The following is a 19,315-nucleotide window of genomic DNA, read 5'->3' as shown; positions in this document are numbered from 1 at the left end:
CATCCTTCCGAGGTGGGTAAAATGAGGACCCGGATTGTTGTTGGGGGCAATATGCTGACTCTGTAAACCGCTTAGAGAGGGCTGAAAGCCCTATGAAGCGGTATATAAAAATCTGCTATTGCTATATTGCTATTGCTATTGCTACCTTTAACACCAGCAAACATATGTGTATCCCAGATCTTTGAGGACTCATCCAGTCTAAACATCTGGTTGACTGTGCAACCAATCATAATAATAGTAATAAAATATCTGCTCAAATGCCAGGTTGGGCATTGGGGACAAAGAATAGAATGGAACAGGAACAGAATAGAATAATAGAGAAGGGACCTTGGAGGCCTTCTAGTCCAACCCTCTGCTTAGGCAGGAAACCCTATAATGCATGATTTACTTACATGTATGTCTACCATGTCCTATTATTACAAAGCATATTTAAGTATCTCTGAGCCCAACCTTCTCACAGAATTGCTGTTAAGAAAAATAGGGAGCTCTGTGTACATAATCTTGAGCTCTTGAATTTTTGGAACTAATTAAAATAGCAAACTGCTATTCAAGATTGTTACTTGGATGCTTCCTTGTACTGTGTGGGTTATACATATTTAAGTGAGGAAGAGAAATTTTGGAATAATTCAATAAACTGCGACATTAAAAAGCAGGGAAAAATATAATCAGCTGCCCGGTAATGTAGATCCCCCCCCATTCCCCAGGCAGCTATTTCAGCAATAGCTACAGTTACTGTAAAATTATAAAATTATTACCAAATGCACAACTAATATTGAAGAGACTCTTCTCCCTACTCCCATAACTATAAATTAGCACACACATAATCAAAATACATAAAACTGTTGCCATGGCCAAAAAGGTTCACCTGAGCCTTCAAAAGAAGTATTCACAGAAGATCTCCATTCATGAAAACAGATGGTCATGCCCATTTTTAGCTTGAGCTCTGGATGTTTTTGGAGATAATCACTATCGTGCAAATGTCATAGAGAAATTCCATCCCTTGGTGACCTAAACTTGTCTCACTATTCAGTAAGGAGATCTTAGCAAGCTGATTACAGACATTACCCCTCTTTTCTTCAGTTCCAATTGTAGCCATTTTTAAATAATTAGAAAGACAATCCTGAATCATTCCCAATGGTAGTACAAGAAGCTTATAAGGGATAGGACAAACTACAGAATGTTCAAAATGGTTACAACATGAATTGGTGCAAAAGTGCAAACTCTTCAGGATTGGGAATAATTTCTGCACTGAATAATCAAATGCCCAGAATTCTGATTCTATATATTAATGTACATTTTTATAAATATCAAAATTGTTAGATATTCACCCCCATTGACAGATTGACCGAGGTTTCCATCAAGGTCCTCTGTTCCGGCGGGAACAGAGGTTGAATCCCATTGGCCAAGAGATCTGACAGATCCTTTTAAAAGGGGATGCTGCCCGACCATTCCTCAGCCGGATGTTTAATTGACTTGCAATAAAGAGCTGTTGTTACTGAAGCCTTGTGTGCCTCCTTTACCTGATCTAACAAAAATAATGGAAATGTTATAGTAACTCTCACTGTAAATTGTATTTTACTGTATTTAGTAAGAATTGTAGTATGCGTGCAAACATTAAAGGGATAGCTAAATGCTTTTTTATTTCTAAAGCTGTTGTCAGAAGGTAAAAAATTAATGATGTCAAAAGAAGTTTAACTCTGCAAAAAATCTTTATTTATACTATCAGCATTGTTTATATATTGAAACCTTTAAAAATATCCCAAATTTGCCTTCTTATTTCTAGTGAACAGAAATTTCATAGGAACTTTGAATAATTGGAGCCCAACTAGCTTTCTGCATATCAAATATAAAATATGCAACCAAGTATCTTTTTTTTTTTAAAAAAAAGTTAAATACTCTCTCCTCTCTTTAGCCTAGGATTTTATGAAGAATATACATCTGCATAAATTTCAGGCGATGTACACTCTGTGAGTGGAATAAGTTGATCCTATGCATAAAGGTGGATTTATCTTCTGAAGTACCGTTTTAACCACCCCGCTGTCCCTTTTGTGGTCCTGATGTCTTTTGGGTTGAACTGCACACTTTGCCTTGAGTCCAGTATGACTCAATTGTAAACAGCTAACATTTTGCCTTTGTCTCTTGACCCTATAAAGCTTTAGTTTACAATATTGCATTTTTACTAAATATCAAGTTATCCTTAATACAGCCAACTAACATTACTGCTACCTATCTTCACTTCCCCCCAAAACAAGTTCTTTCTCTCTTCCTTGCTATTCTCTTACCATCTATTCAAAATACTGGCTACAGTGGTGGCCTGATCATCATTATAGCTTTAATAAATGTGTTAAACAATACTATCAAAGGTTTGGAACAAATAAATCCAAAAGAGTGAAACAAGATCCTTTTGGAATAGCTTCCCAACCTGTAGAAATTATATTTGTAAATTGCTTGCAGAATGCAGATGATATTCTACATCTTCCAAAACAGATAAAAAAGGGCAAAAAATTGAGCTGGTTTCAGAATAAAATAAATTATCATTCCCGCATTGCAGCAGCAAATCTCCAGCATTAACAAGTGACCTATTTATTTCCATAAAAGATGAAGCAATCCACAGAGTGAATACTATGGTGGTAACCATGACAAACCAAATCTCTGCTTGTGTCCTTGGAGAAGAAAAAAAACATTAAATCCTTCTTACATATTTTGGAACACACTTGCTTTTTCAAAATTGGAAAGGTCAAGTCAATGCTGCACTTAGCATGTATATTCTATTTGTTTCAGACAAAAAAAACTGTTAAATGTCAAAGCCCACCTACTCAGCATCAGGAAGGAAGCATATCTGAAGTCTTATAATTTATTTATAGATTATACCTATATTGCAATCTAAATCAGGAGATTTAAATATTGCAATAACCCAACACATAAGACCCTCTTTGGCTAAGAACAGGCTCAGTTAATAAGCAATATAACCAAATTATTACTGCTTTTTCAGTTGCTTTGCAGGAGGTTCTCCATCTTTTTTGAGCCACTGGTGCATTAAGTCCATGCTAGTTTTTTTACACGTTGGTGTCTGGATGAACTGACTGGACCACTGTGGTAAATTGTCTTCATCCTTGTCATCTTTCCTGGGGCTTTTGTTTTTTAACCAGTTAAGCATTACTGTACTGCTTGCATTAATTTTGGTATTCTGGAATACAAAATAAGAAAAATAAGATGTTTATGACTAATCCATCCAAAACCACAGACTAGTTTAGTAAATCTTGATATTACAATCTAGTAGTTTCAGGCCACATTTCAACTTGGTGAAATGAAAATATGACCACAATTGAGCCCAAAATTTCCATTAGCTAAGTGAGACAGTTGTTAAGTGGGTTTTGCTCCATTTTACCATCTTTCTTGCTCCAGTTGTTAAAACAAATCACAAACACAGTGGTAAAGTGAATTTGGCTTCCTCATTGGCTTTGCTCGTTAGAAGGTTGCAAAGGTGATCATATGGCCTTGGGATACTGCAACTGTCATAAATATGAGCCAATTGCCAGGTGGCCGAGTATTGATGCTGTGACCATGGGGATACTACAATGGTTGTAAATGCGAAAAACAGTCATAAGTCATTTTTTTCAATGCCATTATAACTTTAAACAGTCACTAAACAGATGGTTATAAGTCGAGGGCTACCTGTACTGAAAAGAAAAAAAAGTTTCCAAAAACCACTCCACCCAAGAAAACAAATTTATATCTGATGAGGGCAGTTTCAGTTTATCGGGATCTTGCATTCCAATATATCCAGGAAAGTTTGATGAAGACCCTAGAATAATACTTTTTACCTATGAACTGCTAAACAGAATACAGATGCAGAAGCTGTACATGCACTCCATCTTTGAATTTCATGTTCTCCAACTCAATCAGTAACATCAATGCAACATTTACTTTTGCATAGAGATGCTTAGCCTAAAAGCAGAGGGCAGCATCTTAATCAATCTCAGAAGCTAAGCAGGGTTAGCCAGGCTTAGGATTTGGTTGGGAGACCATCATAAAATTACAGGGCTGTAAAATAGATTGGGAGGCTGAAAATATATCCTAGAAAAGGAAATGCAAACATACCTTCTTGGGATCCAATTCAATAGGTAAAATGCATTCTAATGAATTATTTCGGGAGTTGTTCACTATTGTTGACACAGGATGGAAGGAAATGTTTTCTGTGGGCTGGATAAGGTGAAGTGCTGCTTCTGTGGGTATTTCTGCAAAGTCAAGCCATTTTTTAACTGCTTCATCCCCATCCAGTATAGCTGGCATCCTAGGCAAGTCAAAAGACATAGATTTTAGTGATGGAAAAAAAACGGAACTAGTCCACAACCTGTAATAATAGAAAACATAAAAGGCCAAGCATCAGTGTGAACCAGATTGTAAAAATCAAATTCAGAAAAAAAAGTCTGATATTGCAGCACCCTCATTAAAATCTCACTCAATTTCTCTAAAGATTAAACTGACCAAACAATGTAGAAGGTTTGGAACAAAGCTTAATTATTACTGCTATTTGAATAAGTCATACAGAAATCACCAGAGATACCTATTTCATATAGGCATCTTATAAGAAGCCTCCATTTTATAAGATTAGATAACCTTTCATATTCTAACTTTGATATTTGAAAATAAGCACACTGTCTCCTAAACGTCTGTAGAAATTCTCAGCCATCCAGTTCATGTTGTCCCAAAGGTGCTTTTTCTGGAGGCAACTGGACTTTCTTGTTTTTTCTTTGAAGACATTTCGATTCTCATCCAAAGCTGAAGAAGCTTCTTGGGTGAGAAGTGAAATGTCTTCAAAGAAAAAACAAGAAAGTCCAGTTGCTTCTAGAAAAAGCGCCTCTGGGACTCTACTTGGTACATACAGAAAAAAAATAGATAAGAAGAAGTGCAATTTATGCAGCATTATCTTTTATCCATTATCCATTTTACAATATGTTCTGTGAGAAGTGCCCTCTAGTCATGTCTCTCTTGCCTGTGATGGATGGATTTTACACGTTCGGATGCATCTACTGTGATGACACTATAACTGTACAATGGTTCTGCTCCATTCTGGGGCTCCCAGCAATCAAAAATCCCAGCCATGGTAAGCAGCTTCCTCCCTTTTGAATCTTCAACCTCATCTTCCATTTCTGGTTTGGTGAACTGCAAAAGAAAAGACAACACAGGATCACCTTTTAAACAGACAAACATCACATCTTTAGATCTCTTATCCTCTTCTTATAAATAAACTTTGGTTTACTAGTCCTTAACTAATACCATTATAATTGCATGTAACATCAAATTATTATTGAATATGTTACTGCTGCATAATTGTATCACAATAACTGAAATTTAACTCAAGGTTTTGACACTAGAGAACAAAATGGTTCCTCTGGCACGGAATGAATTTTATAAATTAAGCTTGTGAACGACCTAAATTAAATCTGTTTGCCACTCTAGGCTCTGATAAGTTCCTAGATTACTACATAATATCATATGTGGGGTTGTCTTTGAAGACTGCTCAAAAACTGAATATCATTAAAAAAAGGTCTTCACAAATAATTTATCAATTTTTAGTAGCTAAAATCAGGTGCTGGGAACTTATCTCTGTTACTGATTTCAAATATTCAAATAACTTTATTTGATAAGCTGTTTACAACTCAGCCTGGTTTCCTGGTTTTTGTCATATGAAGCAATGTTAATAATTTTAGCAATAGCACTTAAGACTTATATATCCCTTCAGTGCTTTAAAGCCCCTTTCTAAGCAGTTAACAGAGTCAGCATATTGCCCCCAACAATCTAGATCTTCATTTTACCGACCTCAGAAGAATGGGAAGCTGAATCAACCTTGAGCTTGTCAGGATCGAACTCGTGGCAGCAGGCAGAGTTATTCTGCAATACTGCATTCTAACCACTGCGCCACCACAGCTCCATTTTAGTTGTATTACCCCCGTTCCTCAGGCAATTTTGCTTTGTGCCTCTGTTACTTTCTTTTAAAGGCTAGGCAAAAAGCCCTGTTTGTCCTTCCAAATATTTCTCACACCATGTACTTTTATTCATGCTATGATGTTTTTAGCAATACATTTTATTCATTATTCTAAACTGTCCTGGAAATGTCAAGTTGATCTGTGTATAAGGGCCAAGTTATTGAAGAGTTTACCAATGATACATCTGGGATCGTTAAATGCCCAGGGACTCAAACAAGTGTTTCAAGAAGTAGAATGTATGCTTAGGAACACCACATTTCCTCAACTCAACAGTTTTTAATCAAGTTTTTAATATATGACCATCTTCAACCTGAGTTGCAGCAGCTATGACAAAGAAGAAGGAAAATGTAAAGTTCCATCCATTTCTATCTGACAAATTTCTCATAGTAGTAACAATAATCTTTTCTGGGAATAGCTTTAAAAAATATCAATGAAACATCAGCATGAAATATAACGATTGCAATAATGTTATACCATTTCCTGCTCAGTTTGGCCAAAGTAAATGAAATATGGCTGCTTTTGTCCATTATGTTGTCGCCATTCATAGTAGCCATCAGCCAGCACCACACAGCGTTTGCCCTTTGAGAGAGGTACCTTTGGAAAAAGAGAGGCGCATGGTTAATAGCAATCTATTCAATGCTAACTTCAGATGCATTAAAAACATACATTTTATGGTTGTTGCTGGCAGATTATAATATCACCTCATAGAGCAAGCTGTAAAATCATATTTAGAGAAAGAGTTCACTCTAAATTTTAATTAGGACTGTGCAGCAATCAGGATTCAAAGGGGAAAAGGTGATTCAAAATGCACAGAACCACTCACATAACTACTGTCAACAATTGTTGCAGAGTTCCTGTGTTTGCTTGACCACTGCCATTCAGTCCCAAGACAAGGAATACTACATATGATTTAAAGAGGTGCTACATGAGGGCACACCCATGCTCCACCTTGCCATGGGTCCTTCAAATCCAGGTTGGTGCCAAGTTCTAATTTTAATATTACACTATTTTGACCTCCATATAGTAAGTCCTCAACGTTCACTGCTGTATGAAAATAAAACACTATATCACTCTAGATACAGGAGTGATTTCTTTGCTGAGATGAAGAATTGTATCCCCCCCCCCAAAAAAATTAGCTAATCTTTGCTAACTGTTCTGAATTTTCTGCAGTGTTCCCCTTATTCATCAGACAAATTTGTGGTTAATAATTCTCAAAAGCCTTATTCAGTCAGAATGCAAAGCCGGAATTCTTCAGAATACCAGCTTCCTTTTCAGAAGAAAGATCAGGAAGTTCTCAAGAAGAAATGATTATACTGGGGCTCCCGGTTTATTCAATAAGTTACACGTCAAATTTGAATTATGCAATGACATTTGAATTATGAAATCAGCTTCCAGATTCATAAATGATCTGAGGAATAAGGTATTTTCTGCTTTGGTTTGTTCCTGATGGGATTTTGCTCCCTAATGAGAATAACTGAGGATTTTATTCATGTTCCAGAATTATACTGATAAAACAGCAAGTAAGGGTCAAGAGCCTCATTTGTTTACATTAGAATAATAACAGAGTTGGAAGGGACCTTGGAGATCTTCTAATCCAACGCCCTGCTCTTGCAGGAAACCCTACACCATTTCAGACAAATGGTTATCCAATATCTTCTTAAAAACATCCAGTGTTGGAGCATTCACAACTTCTGGAGGCAAGTTAGATTGCAGCAATTGTTTTTATATTTCCCGCTCCAATTCTTTTAAGGTCTGGGGGCGGTGGGGGGGGGGGGAAAGGAAAGAAAATGCAACTGGATAAAATAAACTAAAAATAAGTAAAAGCAGTTTTCTATAATACTGTTTAAGCTACCAAGTCACTATAGCTCAAACCTGGGGTTATTTGTTGCTATACAGAAGAACAAAGAGAGTTAGCTTTCCAGGAGGATATCTACTATATTTCCTTAGTCATGTCTATATCATTTCCTGACTCTGTTTAATTGTTTTGCAATAATCTGATAACCTTCAAAAAAGGAAAGAACACTGTAGAAAAAAGTAATCATATTCAGCCTTTATATTAGTTTTCAATGGGCTTATTTATACTACTATAGTTCTAAGGGCCTTTCTTAAAAGTCAGTATTTTGTTCTGTCAAGCATTTGAAATGCTGTCACTAACTGGGCTTTTCCTTCTTCAGAAAAAAAATTAAGATGTAGTGTTTGCAGCATTTTGATTTGGTAGCATATTTTTAAAAAAGCTCCAGTTTTCATGTGTAACCCAAAAGTCATGAAGGTCGTGACTGAAAGGAAACAAAGAGTCCCCCCCACCCCAAATTGAAGACTATATAACTAACCTTATAGCAGAATTTCTCCATCATGGTATCACTCCGACAATTGGAAGTGTTGTACTTCATTTTAGATGGGTCAGCTTCCTTGAACCAAGCTGGAATTAGGCCCCAACGCATGGCTACAAGAATACGCTCAGAAGAATTGGCATTCTTTCATAAACCAGAAGAGGAAATATTGTGAAGAAGCATGCATAGATACATAGAATTAAGTTACTCTACAATCAAATACTCTGTTCCAAAACCCTGGTCCCTGGTACTGGGAATGCCGATATGTTTTAAATAGCAAAAACCTTAATTAATCAGCTGCTTAAAAGGGAAAAATCAGATTTAAAAAGTTATTTCAAGAAAGAGGCCGCGTGCAGATTCAGCTAAGGATGTGTACCTTGCTTGAATGTGCAACTCCCCATTTCTCACCAATGAAGAATATACAGGTGAAACTCAAATAATTAGAATATCGTGCAAAAGTTCATTTATTTCAGTAATGCAACTTAAAAGGTGAAACTAATATATGAGATAGACTCATTAAATGCAAAGCAAGATAGTTCAAGCTGTGATTTATCATAATTGTGATTATGGCTTACAGCTCATGAAAACCCCAAATCCACAATCTCAGAAAATTAGAATATTGTGAAAAGGTGCAATATTCTAGGCTCAAAGTGTCCCACTCTAATCAGCTAATTAAGCCATAACACCTGCAAAGGGTTCCTGAGCCTTTAAATGGTCTCTCAGTCTGGTTCAATAGGAATCACAATCATGGGAAAGACTGCTGACCTGACAGTTGTGCAGAAAACCATCATTGACACCCTCCATAAGGAGGGAAAGCCTCAAAAGGTAATTGAAAAAGAAGTTGGATGTTCCCAAAGTGCTGTATCAAAGCACATTAATAGAAAGTTATGTGGAAGGGAAAAGTGTGGAAGAAAAAGGTGCATAAGCAGCAGGGATGACCGCAGCCTGGAGAGGATTGGCAGGAAAAGGCCATTCAAAAGTGGTGGGGACTTTCACAAGGAGTGAACTGAGGCTGGAGTCAGTGCATCAAGAGCTACCACACACAGACAGATCCTGGACATGGGCTTCAAATGTTGTATTCCTCTTGTCAAGCCGCTCCTGAACAACAAACAACGTCAGAAGCATCTTACCTGGGCTAAAGAAAAACAGACCTGGTCTGTTGCTCAGTGGTCCAAAGTCCTCTTTTCTGATGAGAGCAACTTTTGTATCTCATTTGGAAACCAAGGACCCAGAGTATGGAGGAAGAATGGAGAGGCACACACTGCAAGATGCTTGAAGTCCAGTGTGAAGTTTCCACAGTCTGTGTTGATTTGGGGAGCCATGTTATCTGCTGGTGTTGGTCCACTGTGCTTCATTAAGTCCAGGGTCAATGCAGCCATCTATCAGGAGATTTTGGAGCACTTCATGCTTCCTTCTGCAGACGAGCTTTATGGGGATGCTGACTTCATTTTCCTGCAGGACTTGGCACCTGCCCACACTGCCAAAAGCACCAATGACTGTGCTTGATTGGCCAGCAAACATGCCTGATCTGAACCCCATAGAGAATCTATGGTGCATTGCCAAGAGAAAGATGAGAGACATGAGACCGAACAATGTAGAAGAGCTGAAGGCTGCTATTGAAGCATCCTGGTCTTCCATAACACCTCAGCAGTGCCACAGGAATGATAGCTTCCATGCCACGCCACATTGAGGCAGTAATTGCTGCAAAAGGGGCCCAAACCAAGTACTGAGTACTTCCTTATACATGCTTATACTTTTCAGAGGTCCAATATTGTTCTATTTACAATCCTTGTTTTATTGATTGCATGTAATATTCTAATTTTCTGAGATTGTGGATTTGGGGTTTTCATGAGCTGTAAGCCATAATCATCACAATTATGACAAATCACAGCTTGAACTATCTTGCTTTGCATGTAATGAGTCTATCTCATGTATTAGTTTCACCTTTTAAGTTGCATTATTGAAATAAATGAACTTTTGCACGATATTCTAATTTTTCGAGCTTCATCTATGCTTCTGTGTATTTATATTTTATAAGTAGTTGGAGTGTTGACTTTGTTAGGGATATGATGGGCTGCAGAACTTCAAACATGTTTACCAAAACCTCTTTGCTATCATCCAGTAATCTTCTGTGTTTTTGCAGACTAGATATATGCTAGCCCTACTTTGTGTACTTTGGGTGGGGAGGTGGGGGGAATAATCAGCTAGTCAACTCAGTTACTGTGTAGTTTTCTAGGCAGAAATATAAAAATGGGTTGATACTGCTTTTGGTTTTTTTTTTCCAATTTCCAAGTTTAACAAACACACATGGAATTTCCAGACTCTGTGATCCAAGTTCTAATTAAGCTCAATTTGCTTGGTTTGAGCCCAGACAAGGCAAATGCAAATCAGAAGAATCGTGCAAGTAAACATACTGCATTTATAAATATCTTCCACTACCTAAATGAGTCACTTCTCGCACCTTTCTCAGTTAAAACAATTGAAACAGACTAACGGCTTTCATTTCTTCTTTTTGTCTATTTAATAAAATTCACTTTCAGTGCTGCCCTGTGCATCACTTCTAAATAGCTTTAAATTCAGGTTTTTAAAAACCCAACATTTTTTTTGTGAGAAACCTTACAATACATATATATGTTTAAATATTAAAAAAATGTTGAAAACTTTGTTTCCAATTCCATATTCATTATGTCTCATGGATCAGTTTGGCGCGTTTGCCATCACAGCATTCCAAAAGTTTAAAATCACCAATACAATATTTGGTTATCTATTTCCCCTCGAGTGTGCCTATTCCCCTTTTGTCTTACTCTCTTGCTTGCTAATCCTGTGTATGTATCTCTTTTTCTCCAAAACTAAAATATTCTTTACTATATGTTGTTGTCTGTGAAGCACAGCATTTACAGATAAATTGCCAATGAAGCAGCAGAAGTAATTAGGGTTTTTTTCCCTAGTGGAAGAGATAAAATATATGACTCTGTGGCAATCTTTATTAACTTCATTTATTTTTCTCTCTTTGTGATTTTATGAACTGATAAAACTTCTGTAGATAGTTTTCCTGAGCTTTTAGGCAGGAAAATGAAAGAGGAAATAGTTTGAAAAAGCGTTATGCTTATATGAGGTTTCAAGTTTGTGTGTGTGCAGTGATCTGATACTTCATTATTTTGAAATGCCATTGTAAGTTCAGGCAATCACTAAACAAAAGGTTGTAACTCAAGGATTACCTGTACTTTTTAAAAGATTATGTAACTTAAGTTAATTGAAGAAATTCACCTTCTCAAAGTGTTGCCGGGAGAGAAGCACAGGACTGTTAGATTGTGGACTCTTATTGAATGAAGGGCTATATTTGTCAGCATTTTGCCATTCAGGATACTTTCTTTCTCCTCGATTATTGTGATAAGCACAGGCACGGCGGATACGATCTGCTCCCAGAGTAACAGCTGTCCGTCCACACATTCTTCCTTAGCGCACCCAAAACAGTGGCCTACAAAACAGTGTTTTAGGAACAAACTAGACAACCTGAACCCTGTTATGTCATCATTTCAAAGATATTTACTTAACTAGACCAATCAACCAAATGGCCATGGGTGAGCAAAAGAGAGAGGGAGCAAGTTATGACTTCCTGATGGGGGGATTATTAACTTTGCTTGTAGGAAGAAAATCAACGGGGAAGCCAGAAGTTGTAGGTTGGAAGATATTTAACTGGAAATCAATTCACTCCCTACATTTCTAATTATTACTATTATCAATTAAACTTGTACACCGCCGAACTTCCAATAACTCTAGGCAGCTCACAACAATCAAAGAAAATTACAATCAAATTAATAAAGCAGAAGAAATTAACCTAAAAGAGAGCAAGCTGGATAAAGTGAAGGATCTCACTCTCCCTTGATGAAGCCTCCTTATTCTATTCCATGCTGCAATTCTTTAGTCTGGCTGCTTCACTTCTGATTTTGCTAAACTTCCACACCCATTAATAAGTGAATAATAAGCTTGAAGAGTAAATGTAGCCTGCCATTTTCTCAATACAAATAGATGAAACAACACCCTTCAGTAGTGTCAGTCAGGCCTTAATTTTTCTTCCTTCCTAATCCGCATCCTGAAAGAGTCTGAAAAGGTCAATTTTGATAAGAAATCCCTGTTCTCTTAACTTCCACGGGCAAGACCAACGTAAGTCATTAATTCCCGCTTCTCCGGAGATCCCCTACTATGCCCTCTGATCCACCGTTAAGTATCTCCTCCATCCCCCAAAATGAGGAGCTTTATGCGGACAATAAATCGCCAGGCACTTGGGAAGAGATGTTCCTTCAGCACCTTCAGCTTTTCCTTCCTTCTTTCTCCCTTCCTGGTTCGGGCGCCAAAAGGAGCCTAAGCCGCGCTTGTAAGAAAGCTAGCCAGAAAAGGGACGTGGCCGTTTTCCTACCGGAGATTCCTCAGGTTTGAGAGGAAGGGATCTGGGGCTCACCAGGAACAGCTACACAAAAGGTTTCCCTAGTACGTCAGAAGCCATTTCCGCATCCCCGCCACCGCCGCCCCTTTCAGCCTCCCGGATTCAATCCTGACCAGGGGGAAATTCCTTCGGTGAGGAAAGAGGCGCCTCCTCCCTTCGTGTTTTCCCGCCTTCCAGCGCTCCTCTCCCTCCGCTTCTGGAGGTCGGCCGGTCCGGCTTAGAGGAAGGTTCCTGTTTGTGGCTCAGCTTGTTTTTCAAAATGCCGCCTCGGAAGTCACCCGCTCCGCGGCTGCCACCAATTTCTCCCCCCGCGTCACTGAAGCGCAGCGAGGCCTCCGCCTCCCCTCCGAAGACGCGCGTCTTCCCGATCGGTGCGCACTGCTTTTTTCTTCATCCAGGAAATTGATTTTATTTTATTTTATTTCAATTTATTTTGTCAAGCATGTATAAGATAAGAGATATAACTATAATAAACATGATTATGAATACGGGAAATGGATATAAATAAGTGGGGACAGTAGGACAGGGACGGTAGGCACACCCCTTAGGGATGGGATGAGGTCAATAGTAGACAGTTTAAGGTTAAAGTTATGGGAGTTTGGGGAAGAAACCACATTGTCAGGTAGTGCATTCCAGGTATTCAGAGTTCTGTTGCTGAAGTTGTATTTTTAGGTTAAGTTTGTATCTATTGTGAGCTCGTGTTGAAGCTGAAGTAGTCGTTGACAAGTAGGACATTGCAGCATATAATTTTGTGTACTATGCTATTTTTTTAATGTCAAACGAGACTGCTGAAAGTTTGTCTGATATGCTCCTCCACCCTGGCTCAAAAAGCAAAACTTCATTCCCAAAGGGAATGTTAGAACTCAGAATATGAATTTATAGGGCTGAGGTTGTGGGTGGTGGTGGTGGGGAATTGCGGTTCGGAAATCAAGACAGGAGGATTCTTCTACAATCACATATAGACACAAATCTACTAATAAACATCCACTATATGTCGTTTCTCTCTACTTTGCAGAGGCTTTACAGAAGCATCCTAACTCCCTTGTGTACTCTGTGTCAGAACTACACTACTTACGACCGCAAAACACTGAATGGCTGTTGGGTACATATGAATAAACATTTCTAACTCAGCTGCCAACCAACGATCATCCATATGTCTACAAACCAGAAATGGAAGCTTATAATTTCTTGTTGTCAATTTGTAGCCAGCTCTTTCTTATAACCATTTCTGGGGGAAAATAAGCCAGTATATTCAGTAAGTATGCCTCAACCTGTCCTTAGAACCCTTGCTATAGCTTTTACTATAGCTTCCACCCTTAAATCAGAAGAGCTGATTTATGTGTAAAACATTATACAAAGTGAAATTGTGACTATTCTGTTTGCCCCAGAAAAAACAGTTCATGGGTTGATGCACAGGAGAGCTAACACTTCAGCCATTCACTTTTACACTTCCTTAAAATAGACTCAGTGTCTATATTCTACACCGTAAATTAATTTTGTCTGCATTCACAGTGTTTTGCAAATTGTTATGATACAATTCCTTTCCATAAGCTACAAAATTATATTTTGTCCGTATCACAGAATAGATGAGGCAGCATTCTGCAAGATACATGCTTTAATATTTGAGATACATGCTTCAACTTGTAAGATATTTTTTATGCAAACTGAATATACAGTAGGCCTATAATAGTGATATTTGTTGTAACATTAGTGATTTAATTTTATACATTTATTGATATCTTAATTTTTCTCCCAAGAAACAGATGCTTTTTATTTCACAATAAAGTGAGTATCTCAATTTTGGAGCCCAGGAATTTATAGTCTATATTACAGGGAGTCCTTAACTTATAGCTATAATTGAGCCTAGAATTTCAGTCATCAGTCATGATGGTCATTAAATGAGTTAACATGTGACCATGCCTGATTTTACCACCTTTTTTTCAGTGGTCATTATGTGAACGTGGCAAGTAGTTAAGCAAACCAGTTTGCTATGGGGATTTTTTTGCTGGAAACAAAGTAAAAGCCAATTTCAGGGAAAAATAAAATAAATCACGGTCATGTGACTACAAGGCACTGCAAATAACTATGTGGGGCAATTGCTGAGCATCCAAAATGCAGTCATGTAACTGTAGGGGAGGGGGGCAGGCATCACAATTTTTAATCCAGGTTGTATGTAACTTTTTCAGGATCTGCCATAACTTCAAATAGTCGCTAAATATAGGTCATAGACATTGGTGGGTTCCTACCGGTTCGGCCAAACCACTAGTGGTTTGGCAGCCTGGATCACTGGAACAGGCAGCGACCCAGGCCTGCCACACCCCAAACTGGTTTTCCAGATGACGCCATAGGTGGCGCCATTTTGTTTTTCGCTTCTGCGCATAACAATTTTTATTGCACTGTGCATGCGCACACAGTGCACATCAAGCATGCACGTGCAGCACGTCCACGAGCGAACCGGCAGTAGTGCCTGCCAGAACTCACTCCTGGTCATAGGTCAAAAACCACTGTACTACTTCTTCTTCACCCATTTGCATTGGGCTGGCATTAGCAATCTCAGATGTGCTAGTGGTATCAATCTGTTTATGGAAGCAAGAAAGACTTAAATAATCTTTTGTTGAAGGTTCTTCTTTCACCTTCAACAAAACAGCTCTTAAATCTTTCTTGTACTCAGCAGTCAAAATTGAATTATTTGCATACCTCAGATTGTTAGTAATGTACAGTATTTCTTTCAACATTTGCAATTTTTTTTTCTAGTCTAGCATTTCTCTTTATATATCTGCATTTAATTTAAATAGGTTAATAGTATATAACTTTGTCATACTTCTTTTTTAATTTTGAACTAATTAACTCCATTTTTACTGTTGCTGGTTACCATACAAATTCTGTAGTACATAGAGGTAGTGGAGCTTTTTCAACACTGCCTTCCTGGATACTAGATTACAGTTTGAACTTTTTCAGTTCTCTGACCTCAACTGTTTCCATATCTGCTTACCAATTACAAGCAGTATATTAGCAGCCTAATTTTGTAAGATTTTAAACTCGGGTTCCCCAAAGTAGTGAATATTGACTCCATGGGTTGTGGGACTATCTAAATATTGTATTTTCACATAATAAATGTTTAGGGGTTGATGAACAATCTGAAATGTGATGAAAGGGTCAATAAGCTGAAAAGTTTGGAGATTTCTGTTCTGCTGGCATTTCATCAACTCTTGCAGCTTTCTGCTCAGCAATATTTTTAGAACTCATTTAACTTGCTTTCCAAAATATTTGCATCTAGCTTTACGTCTATCAGCAATTTGTGTGTGTGTGTGGGGGGGGGTCTTTCATACATGAACAGCATCTCTTCTTTACCTCTGTTGATCTCTATCTTCTTTGTAGTATTGTATTATATGTTCATCCCTGTGTAAAATGGTCTCTCATCCTTTACAGTATTTATATATATATTTCTCTGCCTCTTCCTACTTTTCTCTGGAATTAGAGACATTGTAGGGCAAATTTGGACTCAAGTCATATCTTGTTAATCTGATAGATATTATTTTTTAAAGTTCAAATATAAATTTTGCAGCACATCTATGAGTAGATTTTCAGTCTGAAAAAACTCTAGCTTTGTTTGCAGAGTATATAATCCATTCAACATTAAACTTGCAATAAACAAAATATAAGGTTCTTAATTTATATTTCTATATCTAGTACAAAATTTGTAAGGTCCTTACACTTTGAGGGATATCAGGTTGGAGAAACTGGATTAATTTTTTTAATGTATATTAGCATAATGGATGATCTTATATCTTCATCCTAATCTATTTTTGCTAAAACCATGAAAAACTGAAATCTAGCAGTATACACCTCATTTTATCACAATTCTGATAATTAGCTATGCAAATTATAAGAATGTTAAACATTGTTTATTCTTTCATTATATGGCACAACATTTATGTATAAAATCTAGTCAGAATAGAACAAAGCACAATATCAGCCTTTACAAAATCAAACTCAACCACAGTAATAGATGCCCACTCATAAAACAATGTAGGCTGTTTTACTGAAACAAATGACTTTTAGAAACGTGAAGCAATATGAAAATGAGCAATTTCCCTAAATATTCCCTTTTCTAAATATCAATACATAAAAATGACATGATTTGAAATAAAGGATGCTTCAGCATTTTTTCATTCTGGTTTTCTACTCTAGATTACCTGCGTTTCTTGTGAAATTCATATTCCTGATTCATTTTCACCCTAACACTTCTTCAAATCAGGCTGCCTACAAATGATATCAATAATTTGAAAATGAAGGCAAGTTTGATATAAATCAACCAAATCAACTAGACCTGTGTGCTGTGAATGTCTTTTCAATATCATTTGGGCAAGAGATAAAATGTATTTATTTTCATATTCTTGAGAGTAGCGGCATTGGTGGCATAAAATCCATATTTTTATTTTATAATATATATGTAAGGGTTTAGAAAGGTCATAAAATATAACAATTGCCCTAGTTGTAAAGGCTCTGGCTAATCACATAATGGATCTGACACATGGTGACCAGAACAGGAGCTACAGCCAAATACTTTAGTGTTATTAGGCACCTTGGTATGTTCTTTTGAAGTAGCCTGGCAAACATGAAGAAATAACCAATTCATTATTTCACAGAAACATTCTTGTGGTTATAAACCTACACAAGTAGCTTTCATTTCTAATTAGAGAAAGAACTGATGCCAGTGTTCTAATATTTCTCCCAATGTCCAGAGCAGTAGAAAGAGACCTCTAATTCTCCCTTCAGCCTTGGGGGTCTGAAACAGGCAGCTTGAAAATGAGCTTAGCCAACAGAACCCATGACAATATCCACAGGAAGTTCTTCTTTACTCCGAGCTGTGACTTGCATTGTCACAATTTCTGTGAGGACAAGGCGAGAACGAACCAAGAGGTCATGACCACCTCGAAATACACCTGTAGCAGATCAAAGAGAGTAATACTTTTATCAGTATGTATGGCTGGAATTACATTTCCACTCTTGAAGAAATTAAGGTAAATTACCAAAGTAGGCGCTCTTTAAAAAAAAGACGACCTACATTATCATTAAGAATATTTAGAACACTGATGGTGTTTTGGTCAATGGCCAAATCATCTTACAACTGAATTGTGACTTAGATGACTTTGTGGTGATTTATCGCTTCAGCTTTTCCTAAATGGAATTATAGTGAAGAAGGGGGAAACCATCTTGCAGAATTTGGGGCAACTATGAACTCCACCAAGGATCCTCTTCACTATTTTCATGAATCAAATAATGGGAATAGATTAATAGAAATACTTTAGTTATCATGTATTGATAGAGATCTCATTCCACTGGGATTTCTGGCACTAGCATATTTCTTACAAATATCTATATATATTAGAATAATAAAGCTTGAAGAAAAGTTATGATACTGCTTCCATATCTATAGGACTATCATCATGAAATATCTGTCCTAATAGGTAGCGAAAGCATGCACTAAGTTGATATTATCAAGATAGACTGGATGGCTGTATAGTTCACTGAGAAAAAGGACTGAATTTACAGCAAGCTAATATGCAAACCACTTTTCAGACACTTAGAATGGACTAACAAACCAATTAGAAGAGTCAGTTTGTTTTAAAGGCACCAAGCTAGAACTGGGAGACCATGAGTTCTGGTTCTGGCATAGACACAAAGCCAGGTGGGTGACTTAGTCACTCTTGCTCAGCCTTGGGAAGAAGGCAATGGCAACCCACTTCTGAAATCTTGCCAAGAAAGCTGCAGGGACTTGTCCAGCAGTCGCCAGGTGTGAACACTGATTCAAGCATCCAAAAACATTAAGATCATTAAGATCAGCAGAGAGGGCACAGAAAAACTCACCTGCCAGGTACAAAGTATGAGAGTTCTTGTTATCCGGGACTTTATCTGACCGCTCACATGGTTGCATTCCTAGGAATTTCACAATGTTACCCACTGCCTCTGTGGAAATAAAAATATTGGAGCTGATTTTTTTTTTTTTTTGGTTCCTTTAGGTTCCCTATTCCCAGAGAAAGTAGATGTCATTTTCTCCAAGAAACAAAAAGTAAAGTACAGAGACCAAGTGACTTCGCTTGCGCTACTTCAATAACTCATACAATCTGAGTCCTGGGAAAGAGTTGAAACCTCAGTGTGAGGTCTTGGAGGCTAGGGTCTCACCATCTTCCGTTGTATTAATTTGGTGGAATTAGCAAGTATTTTAAACATCAATTTGTATGAACATCAAAATCAAAGTTCAATTTTCTCCCCTGTCAAAAACAGTCATTTATTCATTTCTAAGGGCTAGGGGGGATTTTCAAGCAGTCTATAATTACTATAAATTCTTAAACAGTCTATTACTGAGATCTCCACTGTGGTTCCTAGAAGTGCTGGTTCTAAAATAATTGCTATTCACCTACTTTTGTAATCATATTAACAGACAATGGAATTCTGAACTATCATTGTAGATTTTTTCATCCTGCCACTAGTACATCTTCTATTCAGACTGAATGGCTTGCATCAGAATTCAAAGATTTCCACTTAAA

At 37.4% G+C, this 19,315-nt stretch overlaps 2 protein-coding genes and 1 long non-coding RNA gene across 7 annotated transcripts in view; 1 reads left to right on the top strand and 2 right to left on the bottom strand.

The window, feature by feature from the left end:
* Window positions 1-1,690: 1,690 nt before the first annotated feature.
* On the bottom strand, window positions 1,691-13,105 carry HMCES (5-hydroxymethylcytosine binding, ES cell specific). Of its 4 annotated transcripts, none has more exons than XM_032210321.1 (7): window positions 12,878-13,105; window positions 11,588-11,798; window positions 8,321-8,464; window positions 6,465-6,584; window positions 4,997-5,166; window positions 4,102-4,294; window positions 1,691-3,187 (listed from the first exon to the last, which is right to left on the bottom strand). In XM_032210321.1, exons 2-7 carry the CDS (start codon window positions 11,768-11,770, stop codon window positions 2,978-2,980), a joined length of 1,020 nt encoding a protein of 339 aa, XP_032066212.1. In that variant the 5' UTR covers window positions 11,771-11,798; window positions 12,878-13,105; the 3' UTR covers window positions 1,691-2,977. The 4 variants fall into 4 exon arrangements, with proteins under 4 accessions (XP_032066212.1, XP_032066210.1, XP_032066211.1 ...); XM_032210319.1 differs by lacking the exon at window positions 12,878-13,105 and adding an exon at window positions 12,738-12,871; XM_032210320.1 differs by lacking the exon at window positions 12,878-13,105 and adding an exon at window positions 12,780-12,871.
* Window positions 13,048-19,126, top strand: LOC116503737. The gene is made up of 3 exons (XR_004254739.1): window positions 13,048-13,135; window positions 13,780-14,019; window positions 18,788-19,126. It is a non-coding gene; the product is annotated as an uncharacterized LOC116503737 (long non-coding RNA).
* Window positions 15,350-19,315, bottom strand: part of COPG1 (COPI coat complex subunit gamma 1) — a 33,667-nt gene continuing 29,701 nt past the window's right edge. For both annotated transcript variants that reach the window (XM_032210318.1, XM_032210316.1), the window contains exons 23-24: window positions 18,636-18,734; window positions 15,350-17,710 (exon numbers count right to left, since the gene is read on the bottom strand). In XM_032210318.1, the coding sequence (XP_032066209.1) occupies window positions 17,580-17,710; window positions 18,636-18,734 (230 nt within the window). In that variant the 3' untranslated portion in view covers window positions 15,350-17,579. The remainder of the gene's footprint in view (window positions 17,711-18,635; window positions 18,735-19,315) is intronic.

Source organism: Thamnophis elegans, chromosome 2, assembly GCF_009769535.1.
Source record: "Thamnophis elegans isolate rThaEle1 chromosome 2, rThaEle1.pri, whole genome shotgun sequence".
NCBI lineage: Eukaryota > Metazoa > Chordata > Lepidosauria > Squamata > Colubridae > Thamnophis > Thamnophis elegans.
This window is presented reverse-complemented; position numbering and strand designations above follow the sequence as displayed.